At 49.5% G+C, this 18,603-nt stretch overlaps 1 protein-coding gene across 3 annotated transcripts in view; it reads left to right on the forward strand.

Annotated features, from left to right (window-relative positions):
• The window catches only part of tnr (tenascin R (restrictin, janusin)), a 156,090-nt gene that overhangs the window by 98,824 nt on the left and 38,663 nt on the right, over positions 1-18,603 (forward strand). For all 3 annotated transcript variants that reach the window (XM_043700044.2, XM_087990943.1, XM_043700043.2), the window contains 3 exons: positions 6,050-6,193; positions 10,876-10,995; positions 11,311-11,454. In XM_043700044.2, coding sequence (XP_043555979.2) covers positions 6,050-6,193; positions 10,876-10,995; positions 11,311-11,454 — 408 coding nt within the window. The remainder of the gene's footprint in view (positions 1-6,049; positions 6,194-10,875; positions 10,996-11,310; positions 11,455-18,603) is intronic.

The following is an 18,603-nucleotide window of genomic DNA, read 5'->3' on the forward strand; positions in this document are numbered from 1 at the left end:
TCACCAGCATCTGCAGGCCTCACTATATCACCACCATACTGCAGGCCTCACTATATCGCCAACATCTGCAGGCCTCACTATATCACCAGCATACTGCAGGCCTCACTATATCACCACCATACTGCAGGCCTCACTATATCACCACCATACTGCAGGCCACACTATATCAACAGCATCTGCAGGCCTCACTATATCACCAGCATCTGCAGGCCTCACTATATCACCAGCATACTGCAGGCCTCACTATATCACCAGCATCTGCAGGCCTCACTATATCACCAGCATACTGCAGGCCTCACTATATCACCACCATACTGCAGGCCTCACTATATCACCTGCATCTGCAGGCCTCACTATATCACCAGCATCTGCAGGCCTCACTATATCACCAGCATACTGCAGGCCTCACTATATCACCAGCATACTGCAGGCCTCACTATATCACCTGCATCTGCAGGCCTCACTATATCACCAGCATACTGCAGGCCTCACTATATCACCAGCATCTGCAGGCCTCACTATATCACCACCATACTGCAGGCCTCACTATATCACCAGCATACTGCAGGCCTCACTATATTACTAGCATACTACAGAGCCTTGTCCCAGAATGCCCATCCTGAAGAACCTTTCCCTCTCCCTCCACAGCGTATCTCATCAAGTCTCATTCGAACTGCAACCCCCTGGTCATTCCCCAACCTCCACTCCCCCCCATTTTTATTTCTCAGCCCCCTTCCCGCTCCCCAGTCCTGAAAAAGGGTTAAGCCCAAAATGTCGACTCTCTTCCTCCTCAGACGCTGCCAGGCCTGCTCTGCCTTTTCCAGCACTACAGCTTATTGACTCTGACCATCCATATCACCAACCTGTCTATGTCCTTTTGAAACTGTATAGAACTTCAGTGAGGCCATACTTGGAAGTTTGTGCACCAGACTGGCGAAGGGACTGTGTAAAGAGCTGGGCGAAGGGACTGTGTACAGGGCTGGGTGAAGGGACTGTGTACTGGACTGGGTGAAGGGACTGTGTACAGAGCTGGGTGAAGGGACTGTGTACTGGACTGGGTGAATGGACTGTGCACAGGGCTGGGTGAAGGAGTTGTGTATACAGCTGGGTGATGGGGCTGTGTAAAGGGCTGGGTGAAGGGGCTGTGTACAGGGCTGGGTGAAGGAGTTGTGTATACAGCTGGGTGATGGGGCTGTGTAAAGGGCTGGGTGAAGGGGCTGTGTACAGGGCTGGGTGAAGGGACTGTGTATAGGGCTGGGTGAAGGGACTGTGTATAGGGCTGGGTGACAGGACTGTGTAAAGGGCTGGGTGAAGGGGCTGTGTACAGAGCTGGGTGAAGGGACTGTGTACAGGGCTGGGTGAAGGGGCTGCGTACATGGCTGGGTGAAGGGACTGTGTACCGAGCTGGGTGAAGGGACTGTGTACAGAGCTGGGTGAAGGGACTGTGTACTGGACTGGGTGAAGGGACTGTGTACAGAGCTGGGTGAAGGGACTGTGTACTGGACTGGGTGAATGGACTGTGCACAGGGCTGGGTGAAGGAGTTGTGTATACAGCTGGGTGATGGGGCTGTGTAAAGGGCTGGGTGAAGGGGCTGTGTACAGGGCTGGGTGAAGGAGTTGTGTATACAGCTGGGTGATGGGGCTGTGTAAAGGGCTGGGTGAAGGGGCTGTGTACAGGGCTGGGTGAAGGGACTGTGTATAGGGCTGGGTGAAGGGACTGTGTATAGGGCTGGGTGACGGGACTGTGTAAAGGGCTGGGTGAAGGGGCTGTGTACAGAGCTGGGTGAAGGGACTGTGTACAGGGCTGGGTGAAGGGACTGTGTACATGGCTGGGTGAAGGGACTGTGTACCGAGCTGGGTGAAGGGACTGTGTACAGAGCTGGGTGAAGGGACTGTGTACTGGACTGGGTGAATGGACTGTGCACAGGGCTGGGTGAAGGAGTTGTGTATACAGCTGGGTGATGGGGCTGTGTAAAGGGCTGGGTGAAGGGGCTGTGTACAGGGCTGGGTGAAGGAGTTGTGTATACAGCTGGGTGATGGGGCTGTGTAAAGGGCTGGGTGAAGGGGCTGTGTACAGGGCTGGGTGAAGGGACTGTGTATAGGGCTGGGTGAAGGGACTGTGTATAGGGCTGGGTGAAGGGACTGTGTATAGGGCTGGGTGACGGGACTGTGTAAAGGGCTGGGTGAAGGGGCTGTGTACAGAGCTGGGTGAAGGGACTGTGTACAGGGCTGGGTGAAGGGGCTGTGTACATGGCTGGGTGAAGGGACTGTGTACCGAGCTGGGTGAAGGGACTGTGTACAGAGCTGGGTGAAGGGACTGTGTACTGGACTGGGTGAAGGGACTGTGTACAGAGCTGGGTGAAGGGACTGTGTACTGGACTGGGTGAAGGGACAGTGTACAGAGCTGGGTGAAGGGACTGTGTACTGGACTGGGTGAAGGGACTGTGTACAGAGCTGGGTGAAGGGACTGTGTACTGGACTGGGTGAATGGACTGTGCACAGGGCTGGGTGAAGGAGTTGTGTATACAGCTGGGTGATGGGGCTGTGTAAAGGGCTGGGTGAAGGGGCTGTGTACAGGGCTGGGTGAAGGGACTGTGTACTGGACTGGGTGAAGGGACTGTGTACAGAGCTGGGTGAAAGGACTGTGTACTGGACTGGGTGAAGGGACTGTGTACAGAGCTGGGTGAAGGGACTGTGTACTGGACTGGGTGAATGGACTGTGCACAGGGCTGGGTGAAGGAGTTGTGTATACAGCTGGGTGATGGGGCTGTGTAAAGGGCTGGGTGAAGGGGCTGTGTACAGGGCTGGGTGAAGGAGTTGTGTATACAGCTGGGTGATGGGGCTGTGTAAAGGGCTGGGTGAAGGGGCTGTGTACAGGGCTGGGTGAAGGGACTGTGTATAGGGCTGGGTGAAGGGACTGTGTATAGGGCTGGGTGACGGGACTGTGTAAAGGGCTGGGTGAAGGGGCTGTGTACAGAGCTGGGTGAAGGGACTGTGTACAGGGCTGGGTGAAGGGGCTGTGTACATGGCTGGGTGAAGGGACTGTGTACCGAGCTGGGTGAAGGGACTGTGTACCGAGCTGGGTGAAGGGACTGTGTATAGGGCTGGGTGACGGGACTGTGTAAAGGGCTGGGTGAAGGGGCTGTGTACAGAGCTGGGTGAAGGGACTGTGTACAGGGCTGGGTGAAGGGACTGTGTACATGGCTGGGTGAAGGGACTGTGTACCGAGCTGGGTGAAGGGACTGTGTACAGAGCTGGGTGAAGGGACTGTGTACAGAGCTGGGTGAAGGGGCTGTGTAAAGGGCTGGGTGAAGGGGCTGTGTACAGGGCTGGGTGAAGGGACTGTGTACAGGGCTGGGTGAAGGGACTGTGTACAGAGCTGGGTGAAGGGACTGTGTAAAGGGCTGAGTGAAGGGACTGTGTACTGGACTGCGTGAAGGGACTGTGTACAGAGCTGGGTAAAGGGACTGTGTACAGAGCTGGGTGAAGGGACTGTGTACAGGGCTGGGTGAAGGGACTGTGTACAGGGCTAGGTGATGGGACTGTGTACATAGCTTGGTGATGGGGCTGTGTAAAGGGCTGGGTGAAGGGACTGTGTACAGAGCTGAGTGAAGGGACTGTGTACAGAGCTGGGTGAAGGGACTGTGTACAGAGTTGGGTGAAGGGGCTGTGTACAGGACTGGGTGAAGGGACTGTGTACAGGGCTGGGTGAAGGGGCTGTGTACACAGCTGGGTGATGGGACTGTGTAAAGAGCTGGGTGAAGAGACTGTGTACAGGGCTGGGTGAAGGGACTGTGTACAGAGCTGGATGAAGGGACTGTGTGCAGGGCTGGGTGATGGGACTGTGTACAGGGCTGGGTGAAGGGACTGTGTACAGAGTTGGGTGAAGGGGCTGTGTACAGGACTGGGTGAAGGAACTGTGTACAGGGCTGGGTGAAGGGGCTGTGTACACAGCTGGGTGAAGGGACTGTGTACAGAGCTGGGTGAAGGGACTGTGTACACAGCTGGGTGATGGGACGGTGTACTGGACTGGGTGAAGGGACTGTGTGCAGGGGCTGGGTGAAGGGACTGTGTACTGGACTGGGTGAAGGGATTGTGTCCAGAGCTGGGTGAAGGCACTGTGTACAGAGCTGGGTGAAGGGACTGTGTACCGAGCTGGGTGATGGGACTGTGTACAGGGCTGGGTGAAGGGGCTGTGTACTGGACTGGGTGAAGGGACTGTGTACAGGGGCTGGGTGATGGGACTGTGTACTGGACTGGGTGAAGGGACTGTGTACCGAGCTGGGTGATGGGACTGTGTACAGGGCTGGGTGATGGGACTGTGTACTGGACTGGGTGAAGGGACTGTGTACCGAGCTGGGTGATGGGACTGTGTACAGGGCTGGGTGATGGGACTGTGTACCGAGCTGGGTGATGGGACTGTGTACAGGGCTGGGTGATGGGACTGTGTACTGGACTGGGTGATGGGACTGTGTACCGAGCTGGGTGATGAGACTGTGTACTGGACTGGGTGAAGGGACTGTGTACAGAGCTGGGTGAAGACACTGTGTACAGAGCTGGGTGAAGACACTGTGTACAGAGCTGGGTGACGGGACTGTGTACTGAGCTGGGTGAAGGGGCTGTGTACTGGACTGCATGAAGGGACTGTGTACAGGGCTGGGTGATGGGACTGTGTACATAGCTTGGTGATGGGGCTGTGTAAAGGGCTGGGTGAAGGGACTGTGTACAGAGCTGGGTGAAGGGACTGTGTACAGAGCTGGGTGAAGGGACTGTGTGCAGGGCTGGGTGATGGGACTGTGTACATGGCTGGGTGAAGGGACTGTGTACATGGCTGGGTGAAGGGACTGTGTACAGAGCTGGGTGAAGGGGCTGTGTACAGGACTGGGTGAAGGGACTGTGTACAGGGCTGGGTGAAGGGGCTGTGTACACAGCTGGGTGATGGGGCTGTGTAAAGAGCTGGGTGAAGGGGCTGTGTACACAGCTGGGTGATGGCGCTGTGTACAGGACTGGGTGATGGGACTGTGTACCGAGCTGGGTGATGAGACTGTGTACTGGACTGGGTGAAGGGACTGTGTACAGAGTTGGGTGAAGGCACTGTGTACAGAGCTGGGTGAAGGGACTGTGTACCGAGCTGGGTGATGGGACTGTGTACAGGGGCTGGGTGACGGGACTGTGTACAGGGGCTGGGTGATGGGACTGTGTACTGAGCTGGGTGAAGGGACTGTGTACAGGGTCTGGGTGATGGGACTGTGTACTGAGCTGGGTGAAGACACTGTGTACTGAGCTGGGTGACGGGACTGTGTACTGGACTGGGTGAAGGGACTGTGTACAGGGGCTGGGTGATGGGACTGTGTACTGGACTGGGTGAAGGGACTGTGTACAGAGCTGGGTGATGAGACTGTGTACAGGGCTGGGTGATGGGACTGTGTACTGGACTGGGTGATGGGACTGTGTACCGAGCTGGGTGATGAGACTGTGTACTGGACTGGGTGAAGGGGCTGTGTACAGAGCTGGGTGATGAGACTGTGTACTGGACTGGGTGAAGGGACTGTGTACAGAGCTGGGTGAAGGCACTGTGTACAGGGCTGGGTGAAGGCACTGTGTACACAGCTAGGTGAAGGGACTGTGTACACAGCTGGGTGAAGGGACTGTGTACCGAGCTGGGTGATGGGACTATGTACTGAGCTGGGTGACGGGACTGTGTACAGGGGCTGGGTGATGGGACTATGTACTGAGCTGGGTGACGGGACTGTGTACAGGGGCTGGGTGATGGGACTGTGTACTGAGCTGGGTGAAGACACTGTGTACTGAGCTGGGTGACGGGACTGTGTACAGGGGCTGGGTGATGGGACTATGTACTGAGCTGGGTGACGGGACTGTGTACCGGATTGGGTGTAGGCTGTGTAACGAACTGGGTGAACTGGGTCTGTTCATGACAAGGTCCTGGAATTGTTAGTCACTTTTATTAATTTTACTTATTTTTATTCTGTGTTTTATGAATGCTCCCTGCTGATTTCCCTTATGTCCTTTTTGTATTTTTGCATTTCAGGGTTGGCCAAGAGTGTGGTCATTGAATCGTATCTAACCGAGTACACCCTGACTGGCTTACAGCCAGCAACTGAGTACACGGTGAAGTTAAACACAGTGCAAGGCTCTGCCGAGAGTCAGCTGATTTCAAACACTGTTCACACAGGTGAGTAACTGAACTCGCTCGTCCCAGCATTCCTGATTAAGGGCTTTTGCCCGAAACGCCGATTCTCCTGCTCCTCGGATGCTTCCTGACCTGCTGTGCTTTTCCAGCACCACTCTAATCTTGACTCATCCCAGCTTCCGTTCAGTAACTGAGCCCGGGACTCCCGCAGCTTTATCTCTGAACACCTCTGACCTGTTCATCACATGGTGTAACCTCGCTCCGATCCATTGGTACAGTATTACAATGGGACATAGCACAGTCTTGGAACTGGTGACTTGTTTAAGGATATTCTTGTTTCATCCTTGGTTTTGTCACCGGGACATAATTGTTGGGGTGTTTGATGAATTGCTTGACAACTCAGAGTGTATAGTTCTGATCACTCTACTATAGCAAAGATATTATTAAATTGGAGAGGTTTCAGAGAAGATTTACCACGATTTTGCCGGGACTGGAGGGCTTGACTTTTAAGGAGAGGCTAGATAGGTTGGGACTTTTTCCACTGAAGTATAGGGGGTTGAGGGATGTTGTTACAGAGGTTTATAAAATCATAAAGGGCATAGATATGATGAATAGCCAAGGTTTTTTCCCCTCAGTAGCGGAGTCCAAAACTAGAGGCTGGATTAGTGGTGCTGGAAAAGCACAGCAGTTCAGGCAGCATCTGAGGAGCAGTAAAATTGACGTTTCAGGCAAAAGCCCTTCAATCAGGACTTTTGTCCGAAACGTCAATTTTACTGCTCCTTAGATACTGCCTGAACTGCTGTGCTTTTCCAGCACCTCTAATCCAGAATCTGGTTTCCAGCATCTGCAGTCATTGTTTTTACTCTCCAAAACTAGAGGGCATAGGTTTAAGGTGAAAGGGGAAGATTTAAAAGGGATCTGAAGGGGAACATTTTCACACAGAGGGTAGTGCATGTATGAATGAAGGTGGTGGGAGTAGGTACAATTACAACATTTAAAAGGCATTTGGATAAGTATATAAATAGAGGGTTTAGAAGGACATGTGCCAAATGCAGACAAGTGGGATTAGTTTAATTTGGTTGTGTTAATTTGAATGAGTTGGGCTGAAGGGTCTGTTTCCATGCCTTATGACTCTGACCGTATATGCTGTTTCATTTTGAGAGAAGAGATCCTTACCAGCAGAGGTGCTGTTTTCTTTTAACACCAAGCAATCAGACTGGATGAAAAGTCCTGAGTTACCCTGTTAACAAGCCCTTTGTGACACTGGGAGGCACAGGCTGAAACATTGAGAAATCCAGTGACTTGTTCTGTGACTGTAGTTACGAGAGAATTGAGGCTAAAGTCTTGGTAACAAGAAGACTGCTTGCAAAATTGCTATCAACTGAACATTTGGAAAACCCATGTAGTGTTTTGACATCTGAAAGAAGAATGCTCCAGAAACCAATGTCAGCTGAGCAGAACTCTTTTTTTAATCCTTAGCAAACTTAAAAGCAGTGTTAAATTTATTACTGTCCTCAACTTGCTGACTATGCCGTGGATGGGTCTTTTTTGCTGATTTGTGTTTATCAATGGAATATGTTTTAGTGAAACATTTTGAACTATTTCTTCAATTGTTTACAGCTGCGTGTTTATTTATGTACCCAATCAACTTCAGTTAGTTCCCAGTTCAAGTAATTGACTTTATTGAAATTTTAAGATTCAGCTTGGGTCCTTGGGCAATGTTGATGATAGTGATGAGGGTGAGGTTGGCAATGTTGGTGAGGACGGTGCCATTGATGTTGTTGATTGTAACGATGGTTATGGTGATGTTGATGGCAGTGTTGAGGGTGATGATGATGATGAGGGTCGTAAACACACAGATTCCAAAACATCTGGGTTGATCTACTTGTAGAAGCTTTTCAGTTTTTAAACAAGCACTTGTACAATGAAAGGGGAGTGGGCCAGTTCTCCCAGCTCAGCTAATCTCCAGTTTGGTTTTAGCAAGCAGTCAGTTTTGAGTCTGCTGGTCAAAGAAACAGCTACTTGAAAGATGGTGTTCCATGCTGAATGTCTCTACCATTTCTCTCTCCTTAAGTCCCTGTGGTTGATTTTACCTTTTTTGCCAAAGGGTGTTCATGGGGATTACTGCAGGAATTTGGAACAGCATCATTAAATTGGGATAGTCTGTTGGGTTTTCGAAGAGGGTAAGTTATTCTGTAGTCTGTTTTCTTTTGTTTGCGTTTCATTTGGTATTCTGTAAATAAATTCTGTTGTGTTGAAACCAAGTGGTTTTGACCAGCGACATCACTCCTGGAATATCCACTGTCTCCCTGCTTAAAACAAATAGAAAATTTAGGGTCCGGGATACCTTCTTGAAATGTTTTGAGGGGGCCTGGCCTGGTCCATCACAAGGGTAATAAATAATATGATGGTAGTGATAATGGTGTCAGAGATGATGGAGTGTGAGAGTTGGTGACAAAGAAAATGGTGGTGATGATGATGCTAGAGATGGTGGCGAGGGTGTTGAAGAAGGTGGGGGTGAGGATAGTGCTGGTGATGATGATGAATGTGATGATGGCAATGTTCATGATAATGGAGATGCTGGTGTCAGTGATGATTGAGATGCTGCTGTTGGTGATCATGGGGATGATGCCGTTGCTGGTAATTGACTTGAAGATAGACGGAGAGTCCAATGACCAAGGAGAGAGAGTCATAGAATAGAATCACTACACTGTGGAATCAGACCCTTTGAGTCCAAACCGACTCTCTGAAGAGTATTCATAGAAACATCGAAGATTACAGCAGGAGGAGGCCATTCGGCCCTTTGAGCCTGCTCCGCCATTCATCGCGATCGTGGCTGATCATCCAACTCAACAGCCTAATCCTGCTTTCTCCCCATAAACTTTGATCCCATTTGCCCCAAGTCCTATATCTAGCCACCTTTTGAAAACATTCAATGTTTTGGCATCAACTACTTCCTGTGATAATGAATTCAACAGGCTCACCCTGCTTTGGGTGAAGAAATGTCCCCTCATTCCCCTCCTGAATAGTTTACCCTGAACTGTGTGACTGTGACACACCCTCCATTGGCAATATCCTCCCTGCATCCTGCCCTGTCTGGTCCTGTTAGAATTTTATGTCTCTATGAGATCCCCTCTCACTTGTCTGAACTCCAGTGAAAACAATCCTAACCCAGTCAATCTCTCCTCACACATCATCCTGCCATCCCCAGAATCAGCCTGGTAAACCTTTGTTGCACTTGAGAGAGAGTAAGAGCATCTTCCCCCAGAAAAGGAGACCAAAACTGCATACAATATTTTAGGTGTAGCCTCACCAAGGCCCTGTATAACAGTCTGTATAACTGTATAACATTCAGACTTCTCCAGCTTCCTCATTTCCCCTCCCCCCCACCTTGTCTCAGTCAAATCCCTCAAACACAGCACCGCCTTCCTAACCTGCAATCTTCTTCCTGACCTCTCCGCCCCACCCCACTCCGGACTATCACCCTCACCGTGACCTCCTTCCACCTATCGCATCTCCAACGCCCCTCCCCAAGTCCCTCCTCCCTACCTTTTATCTTAGCCTGCTGGACACACTTTCCTCATTCCTGAAGAAGGGCTTATGCCCGAAATGTCGATTCTCCTGTTCCTTGGATGCTGCCTGACCTGCTGCGCTTTTCCAGCAACACATTTTCAGCTCTGATCTCCAGCATCTGCAGTCCTCACTTTCTTCCTGTATAACAGTAACACATCCCTGCTCCTGTATTCGAAACCTCTTGCAATGAAGGCCAGCATTCCATTTGCCTTCCTTACCACCTGCTGCACCTGCATGCTTACCTTCAGTGACGGTGTACAAGGACACCCAGGTCCTGCTGCATACCCCCACTCTCCCAATTCCACCTAGACCTATCCTATCCCTGCATTCCCCATGGCTAATTCATCTTGCCTACACACCACTGGACACCATGGGCAACTGCACATCTTTGGATGGTGGGGGAAAGTGGAGCACCTGCAGGAATCCCACGCAGACACAGGGAGAATGTGCAAACTCCACACAGTCAGTGATCCAAAAGTGGAATCGAACCTGGGTCACCAGCGCTGGGAGACGGCAGTGCTAACCACTGAGCCATCGTGCAGCCCACGCAGTGATGGTTGAGCGAGTGTGGTGATGCTCGAGGGAGTGTGGTGATGCTTAAGGGAAGGTGCATGATGATGGACGGAGAGTGTGGTGATGGTTGAGGGACTGCAGTGATGGTGGAAGGAGGGTGCAGTGATGATGGAGGCAAAGCACGGTGATGGTCAAGGGAATGTGGTGATGGTGGAGGGAGGGTGCAGTGATGATGGAGGGAGACCGGTGATGGTGGAGGGAGGGTGCAGTGATGATGGAGGGAGAGTGTGGTGATGATGGAGGCAGAGCGTGGTGATGGTCGGGGGAGTGTGGTGATGGTGGAAGGAGGGTGCAGTGATGGTGGAGGGGGAGTGCAACGATGATCGAGGGAGTGCAGTAATGATCGAGGGAGTGCGGTGATGATCGAGGAAGTGTTGTGATGGTGGAGGGGGAGTGCAATGATGGTCAAGGGAGTGCAATGATGGTCAAGGGAGTGCAATGATGGTCGAGGGAGTGCGGTGATGGTGGAGGGGAAGTGCAATGATGATGGAGGGAGAATGCTGAAGGGAGCCTGTGATGCTGATAAACAATTAATTGTGATGTTTGCCACTGTTCCTTTCTCTACACCATCCTTCCAGCTATGGACAAGCCCCAGGACGTGCGGGTTCTGAACATGACTCCCACAGAAGCTGTGCTTGAATGGATTGCACCTCAGGCTGTAGTGGAAAACTATGTCATCCTCTTAACACAAAACCAGCGTAGGTGCTAAACAATGGCGTTCAGATTGCATGTAATCTCCTTATCATAGTCCTCTGTGTGTTCACCACCATCCCCCACCCCTGTGGTTTCCCTCCATCCAAGTTATAGACACTTCCTAAAATCCTGATCTTCACCCTGTACCCTGTGTATTTTCAGTGTGTGCTCCCTATATCCTCAATATATTCCTAATATACACGTCCAGTACCTTGAGCTGTTCACGCCATATCCATGCTGGAGAGTGCGGTTGTGTATTCTATCTGGGTGTATCTCAATTGCTTCACTCTGACTGCTTGGTAATCTGCTTTCGATTCCAGTTGTTGCGAACACTGTCCATGCTGATGGAGAGACAACACGGTACCAACTCAGCGAACTCCAGCCGTTCACCAACTATTCCGTCACCGTCTACGCTGTCCAAGGGTTCATGACCAGTGTCTCAGCCTCCACCAACTTCCTCACTCGTATGTAGTTCCTTCGATTAACCCAGGGATGTTCAGTCTAAGTGTGAAACAGTCACAGACACGGTTCTAACCCTGCAGAGTGGGCGAGGTGTATGCTGGAAGTTTTATTCTAGATGTGGTCACTCTGCAGCTTCAGAATATGCAGGGAGAGAGGGAATGGGGGAGCAGCAGACAGTCCAAGAGGACCAGGCAGCTAGTACAGGAATCCCCTGAGTGCATCCCACTCTCCAACCAGGATTCAGTTTGGAATCCTGATGAGAATGATGGTTCATCTGCGGAGTACAGCCAGAGCCAAGTCCCTGGCACCACGGGGGGGCTCAGCTGTTCAGGGGGACACAAGGAAGACTGGAAGAGCGATAGTGAGAGGAGATTCGAGAGTGAGGATAATCGATAGGTATTTCTGCAGCTGCAGATGGGAATCCAGGATGGTGTGCTGTCTCCCTGGTGCCAGGGTCAAGGATGTCACTGAGTGGCTGCAGAGCACCCTGAGGGGAGAGGGGGAACAGGCAGCAGTCCTGGTCCACATCGGTCCCAGGGACAGAGGGAGAAAAGGGATGTGGTCCTGCAGTCAGAATTTAGGGGGTTCAGGAGGGAATTAGCAGCAGGAGCTCAGAAGTAGCAATCTGCGCATTACTCCCAGTGCCCCACGCAAGAGGGAACAGGAACAGGAGGGTAAGGCAGGTGAATGTGGGGCTGGAAAGAGGGACCAGAGGGTGTGTTTAAATTCTTGGGACATTGGGACTGGCAAAGGGGGAAATGGGAACTGGTCAGACTGGATGGATTGCTCCTGAACAGAGCTGGGACTGAATGGGGTGATTTGCTAGTGCTGTTGGAGAGGGTTTAAACTAACTTATGGCATGCTTACCTTCAATGATAAGTGCATTGACCACAAGAGTTGGGACATCATATTGCATCTGTGCAAGACATTGGTGAAGGAGAAAGTGAGGACTGCAGATGCTGGAGATCAGAGCTGAAAATGTGTTGCTGGAAAAGCGCAGCAGGTCAGGCAGCATCCAGGGAACAGGAGAATCGACATTTCGGGCCTGAAGAAGGGCTCATGCCCAAGACATTGGTGAAGCCAGTTTTAGAATACAGCGTACAATTCTGCTTTGGAAAGGATGTTGTTGGGTTTGAAAGGCTGCAGAAAATATTAATCAGGATGCTGACGGGACTGCAGGGGTTGAACTACAGAGAGAGGTTGAATAGGCTGGGACATTTTTCCCTGGAGCATCGGAGGCTGAGGGGTGACCTCACAGAGGTCTATAAAATCAGGAGGGGCACAGACAAGGTGGATAGCCAAGGTCTTTTCCCCAGAGTAGGGAGGTCCGAAACTAAAGGGCATAGGTTTAAGGTGAGAGGGGAAGATTTGAAAGGGACCTGAGGGGCAACCTTTTCACACAGAGAGTAGTGTGTGCATGGAAGGAGATCCAAAGAAAATGGTGCAGATGAGTACAATTGCAACATTTAAAAGGCATTCTGATGGGTACGTGAATAGGAAGTGTTTATAGAGATATGGGCCAAACTCAGGCAAATGGGACGAGATTAATTTAGCATACCTGGCTCAGACAAGTTGGGTCGGAGGGTCTTTTTCCATGCCGTGTGACTCTATGACTTGGCAGAGCTATGGGAACTCGAGAATAATACTAGAGAGGAATATCAGAATCTGGGAGAGAAAGATAGCACCAGAATAAGGAATAGTAACTCATTAGGCAGGCCCTAATACTGTCCCTCAATGTAATAAAGAGAGAGAGAACAGTAAAGTCCAAACCAATGCATGTGTGGGACTACACAGAGAGTGGGGAATAAAACTGGGGAGTTACAGGCACAGGTTGCCAAGTGGAAATCTGATTTTGTGGCACGAACAGAGACTAAGCTCAAAGGAGGGTTTGAAATATCCCTGGATAAAAGGTGATCAGGAAAGATAGGAAAGGGGGAGCAGTTGCTGATTTATTAGAGATGATATTAGTGTGGTGGAAGATGAGGATATTCCTTATCTATTACAGAAGGAATATGCTTAATGACTAAAAATAGATGCAATTATATGGGTAATTGACTAAAATGAATTGATGTGGAGGAACATATTTGCAAGGAAATTTCAGAAAGGTAGAAATATCCTTGTTTTAATGTCAGGCTTCAATTTATTGATTGACAGAGTTGGGGAACTGCATTAACATCGGTAGAGATACAGTTGGCAACAGAGTTTAGGAGGGAGCGGGCTCATTGAGTCACAGTGTGAGAGAGCAAGATTAAAATCAGTGGAGATACGGTCAGTAACACAGGCTGCTGTGGAGAGGTGTTTACTCAGTGGCAGTGTGAGGGAGCTGGATTAATATCAGTAGAGACAGTCAGTCATGCAGGGTGCTGGGGGAGAGGTGTTTACTGAGGGACAGCGTACGGGAGCTGGATTATTATCAGTCTAGATATAGTCAGTAATGCAGGGCGCTGGGAGGCAGTGGTTTTTACTGAGTGACAGTGTGAGGGAGCTGGATTAAAATCTTTTCAGAGACAGTCAGTAACACAGGGTGCTGGGGAGAGGGGTTACTGAGTGACAGTGTGAGTCAATAGGATTAATGTCCGTAGAGATAAAGTCATTAATACTATATGCTGAGATGGGGGGGTATTTACAGAGTGACATTGTGAGGAAGCTGGATTAACATCAGTAACACAGGATGCAGGTACAGAGAGATGTGTACTGAGTGAAAGCGTGAGGGTGCTGGATTAGAATCAGTAGAATTACAATCAGTAACACAGGGTTCTGAGGGAGGTGTTTACTGAGTGACAGTGTGAGGAAGCAGGATTAATATCAATAGAGGCATAGTCAGTAACACAGGATGCTGGGAGGGAGAGGTTTTTACTGAGTGACAGCGAGAGGGAGCTGGATTAAAATCCTTCGAGCCACAGTCAGTAGCGCAGGGTGCTGGGGGAGAGGGCTTATTGAGTGACAGTGTGAGGCAACTAGATTAAAATCAGTCCTGATATATTCATTAACACAAGGCACTGGGATGGAGAGGTATTTTCTGGGTGACAGGGTGAGGGAGCTGGATTAAAAACAGTTGAGATACAGTAGGCAATACAGGGTGCTGGTGGAGAGGGGTTACTGAATTGCAGTATGAGGACATTGGATTAATATCAGTGGGGATATCATTAGTAACAGAGCGTGCTGGTAGGGAGAGGTGTTTACGGAGTGACAGTGTGTGGCAGCTGAATTAAAATCAGTCCAGATATAGTCAGTAACATAGGGCACTGGAATGGAGAGTTGTTTACTGACTGACAGTGTGAGGGAGCTGGTTTAAAGTCAGTCAAGATACAGTCAGTAACACTGACTGTATCTTGACTGGGGTTACTGGGTGACTGTGTGAGGGAGCTGGATTAATATCAGTAGAGATATTGTCAGTAATACAGGGAGCTGGGCAGAGGGGTTGCTGACTGACAGTGTGAAGGAGCTGGATTAATATCAGTAGCGATATGGTCAGTAACACAGGGTGTTGGGAGAGGGAGATGTTTACTGAGTGAGAGTGTGAGGGAGCTGGATTAATATCAGGAGAGACGAGTCAGTAACACAAGGTGTTGGGTAGAGGGGATACTGAGTGACAATTTGAGAGAGCTGGATAAATATCAGTAGAGATACAGTTAGCAATGCAGGATCCTGGGGGAGACGTGTAATAGAGTGACAGTATGAGGGAGCTGGATTCATGTAGAAATACTGTCAGTAACACAGTTTGCAGGGGAGACTGGTTACTTAGTGACAGTGTGAGGGGGCTGGATTAATATCAGAGGAGGTAGAGTTAACAACACAGTGTGCTGGCAAAAAGGGTTTGCTGAGATAATGTGAGGGAGCTAGAATAATATCAGTAGAGAAACATTCAGTAATGCAGGGTGCTGGGAGTGAGAGGTGTTTAATGAGTGACAGTGTGAGGGAGCTGGATTAAAAAGAGCCAAGATATCATAATAACACAGGGCCCTGGGATGGAGAGGTGCTTATTGAGTGACACTGTGAGGGAACTCAGTGGAGATGTAATCAGTGACGCAGGGCACTGGGAGGGTGGCATATTTACTGAATGATACTGTGATGGAGATGGATTAAAATCAGTTCAGATACGTGCTCTAACACAAGATGCTGAGGGAAGAGGTCTTACTGAGTGACAGTGTGAGGGAGCTGGTATATGTCAGTAGATAACACAGGTGCTGGCAGAGAGGGGTTACTGAGTGACAGTGTGAAGGAGCAGGATTAATATCAATAGAGATATAGTCAGTTACACAGGGCGCTGGGAGGCAGAGGTTTTTACTGAATGAAAGTGTGAAGGAGCTGGGTTAAAATCAGTTGAGACACATTCAGTAACAAAGGGTGCTGGGTGAAAGGGGCACACTAAATGATAGTATGGGAGAGCTGGATTAACATCAATCGAAACACAGTCAGTAACACAAGGTGCTGGGGAGAGGGGTCACTGACTAACAGTGTGAGGGACCTGGATTAAAATCAATAGAGATACTGTCAGTAACACAGGGTGCTGGCGGATAGGCGTTACTGACTGACAGCATGAGGGACCTGGATTAATATCAGTAGAGAAATGGTCAGTTTCTCAGGGCGATGGGGGAGAGAGGTGTATACTGAGTGACAGTGTGAGGGAGCTGAATTAAAATCAGTTGAGATATAGTCAATAACGCAGGATGCTGGGGGAGTTGGTTTACTGGGTGACAGTGTGAGGGAGCTGGATTAAAATCAGTAGAGATACAGTAGTAACATGGGATGCAGAGGGGTGAGGTATTTATTGAGTGACACTGTGAAGGAGCTGGATTAAAATCAGTCAAAATATATTCAGTAATGCAGGGCGCCATGAGGGAGAGATGTTTAATGGGTGACCCTGTGAGGGAGTTGGATTAAAATCAGTCGAGATACATTCAGTAACACTGGGCGAGGGGAGAAGGATTACTGGGTGACAGTGTGTGGTGCTAGATAAGTATCAGTAGCGGTACAGTCACCAACAAAAGGTTTGAGCGGAGATTGGAATTGAGGGAGCTGGATTAAAATCAGTCAAGATACAGTCAGTAACAAAGGATGCAGGGAGAGAGGATTTACTCAGTGACAGCGTGGGACTTTAGGATGTGTTGGGATGGAGTGATGTTTATGGTGTGAGGAAGCTGGATTAATATCTTTAGAGATGTAGTCAATAACACAGGGTACTTGGGAGAGGGGTTACTGGGTGACAGTGTGAGGGATCTGGATTAATATCACTCAAGATATAGTCAATAACACAGGGTACTTGGGAGAGGGGTTACTGGGTGACAGTGTGAGGGATCTGGATTAATATCTTTAGAGATATAGTCAGTAACACAGGGTACTTGGGAGAGGGGCTACTGGGTGACAGTGTGAGGGATCTGGATTAATATCTTTAGAGATATAGTCAGTAACACAGGGTACTTGGGAGAGGGGTTACTGGGTGACAGTGTGAGGGATCTGGATTAATATCTTTAGAGATATAGTCAATAACACAGGGTACTTGGGAGAGGGGTTACTGGGTGACAGTGTGAGGGATCTGGATTAATATCACTCAAGATATAGTCAATAACACAGGGTACTTGGGAGAGGGGCTACTGGGTGACAGTGTGAGGGAGCTGGATTAATATCTTTAGAGATATAGTCAGTAACACAGGGTACTTGGGAGAGGGGTTACTGGGTGACAGTGTGAGGGATCTGGATTAATATCACTCAAGATATAGTCAGTAACACAGGGTACTTGGGAGAGGGGCTACTGGGTGACAGTGTGAGGGATCTGGATTAATATCTTTAGAGATATAGTCAGTAACACAGGTACTTGGGAGAGGGGTTACTGGGTGACAGTGTGAGGGATCTGGATTAATATCTTTAGAGATATAGTCAGTAACACAGGGTACTTGGGAGAGGAGCTACTGGGTGACAGTGTGAGGGAGCTGGATTAATATCTTTAGAGATATAGTCAATAACACAGGGTACTTGGGAGAGGAGCTACTGGGTGACAGTGTGAGGGATCTGGATTAATATCTTTAGAGATATAGTCAGTAACACAGGGTACTTGGGAGAGGGGTTACTGGGTGACAGTGTGAGGGAGTTGGATTAATATCTTTAGAGATATAGTCAATAACACAGGGTACTTGGGAGAGGGGTTACTGGGTGACAGTGTGAGGATCTGGATTAATATCTTTAGAGATATAGTCAGTAACACAGGGTGCTGAGTGTGGGGAGAGGGGTTACTGGGTAACAGTGTGAGGATCTGGATTAATATCTTTAGAGATATAGTCAGTAACACAGGGTGCTGAGTGTGGGGAGAGGGGTTACTGGGTGACAGTGTGAGGGAGCTGGATTAATATCTTTAGAGATATAGTCAGTAACACAGGGTGCTGAGTGTGGGGAGAGGGGTTACTGAGTGACAGTGTGGGGGAGCTGGATTGATAGCAGTAGAGAAACAATCAGTAACATAGAGTACTGGGAGGGTCAGGTGTTTACTGAGTGTATGAGGCAACTGCATTCATATCTGTAGATTCAATCAGTTACACAGGGAGATGGGCAGAGGAGTTACTGAATGACTGTGTGTGGGAGCTGTATTAATATCCGTAGATATATACCCAGTAACACTGGGTGCTTGGGAGAGGGGTCGCTAAGTGACAGTGTGAGGGAGCTGGAGTAATGTCAGGGGAGATACACTCAGTAACGCAGGGTGCTGATAGAGAGGGGTTACTGAGAGACAGTATGAGGGAGCTGGATTACTATCAGTAGAGGCATAGTCAGTAACACAGGTTTCGTCTGGGAGGGGGAGAGGGGTTAATATCAGTAGAAATACAGATATTGGATAATTGGGGTGTACACGAAGGGGAATACCGGAATTGTACGTAGAAGAGTGATCAGGGAGTGTATATGGACAGATTGATTGGGGATGTACAAATTTGAGTGAAGAGTGTGTGTGAGGGGATGTGAAGGGAATTCAGTGGAGGCAAACAAGGCGGGAGTGAAGTTGGTGTTGGGTTGGGAGCATGAAAGGTGCATACGATGGGAGATTGTGACTGAATGTATAGATCATTGCCTTCGCTTTCTGACAGATTGGGCCAGACAAGCAGATCTCTGGTCAGTGTTGTCTCTTCCTAACCTGTCTCTGTCTCTTTGTGTCTCTCCATCTC

Source organism: Chiloscyllium plagiosum, unplaced genomic scaffold (assembly GCF_037043375.1).
Source record: "Chiloscyllium plagiosum isolate Xiang-an unplaced genomic scaffold, Cpla_swu_hap1 HiC_scaffold_9, whole genome shotgun sequence".
NCBI lineage: Eukaryota > Metazoa > Chordata > Chondrichthyes > Orectolobiformes > Hemiscylliidae > Chiloscyllium > Chiloscyllium plagiosum.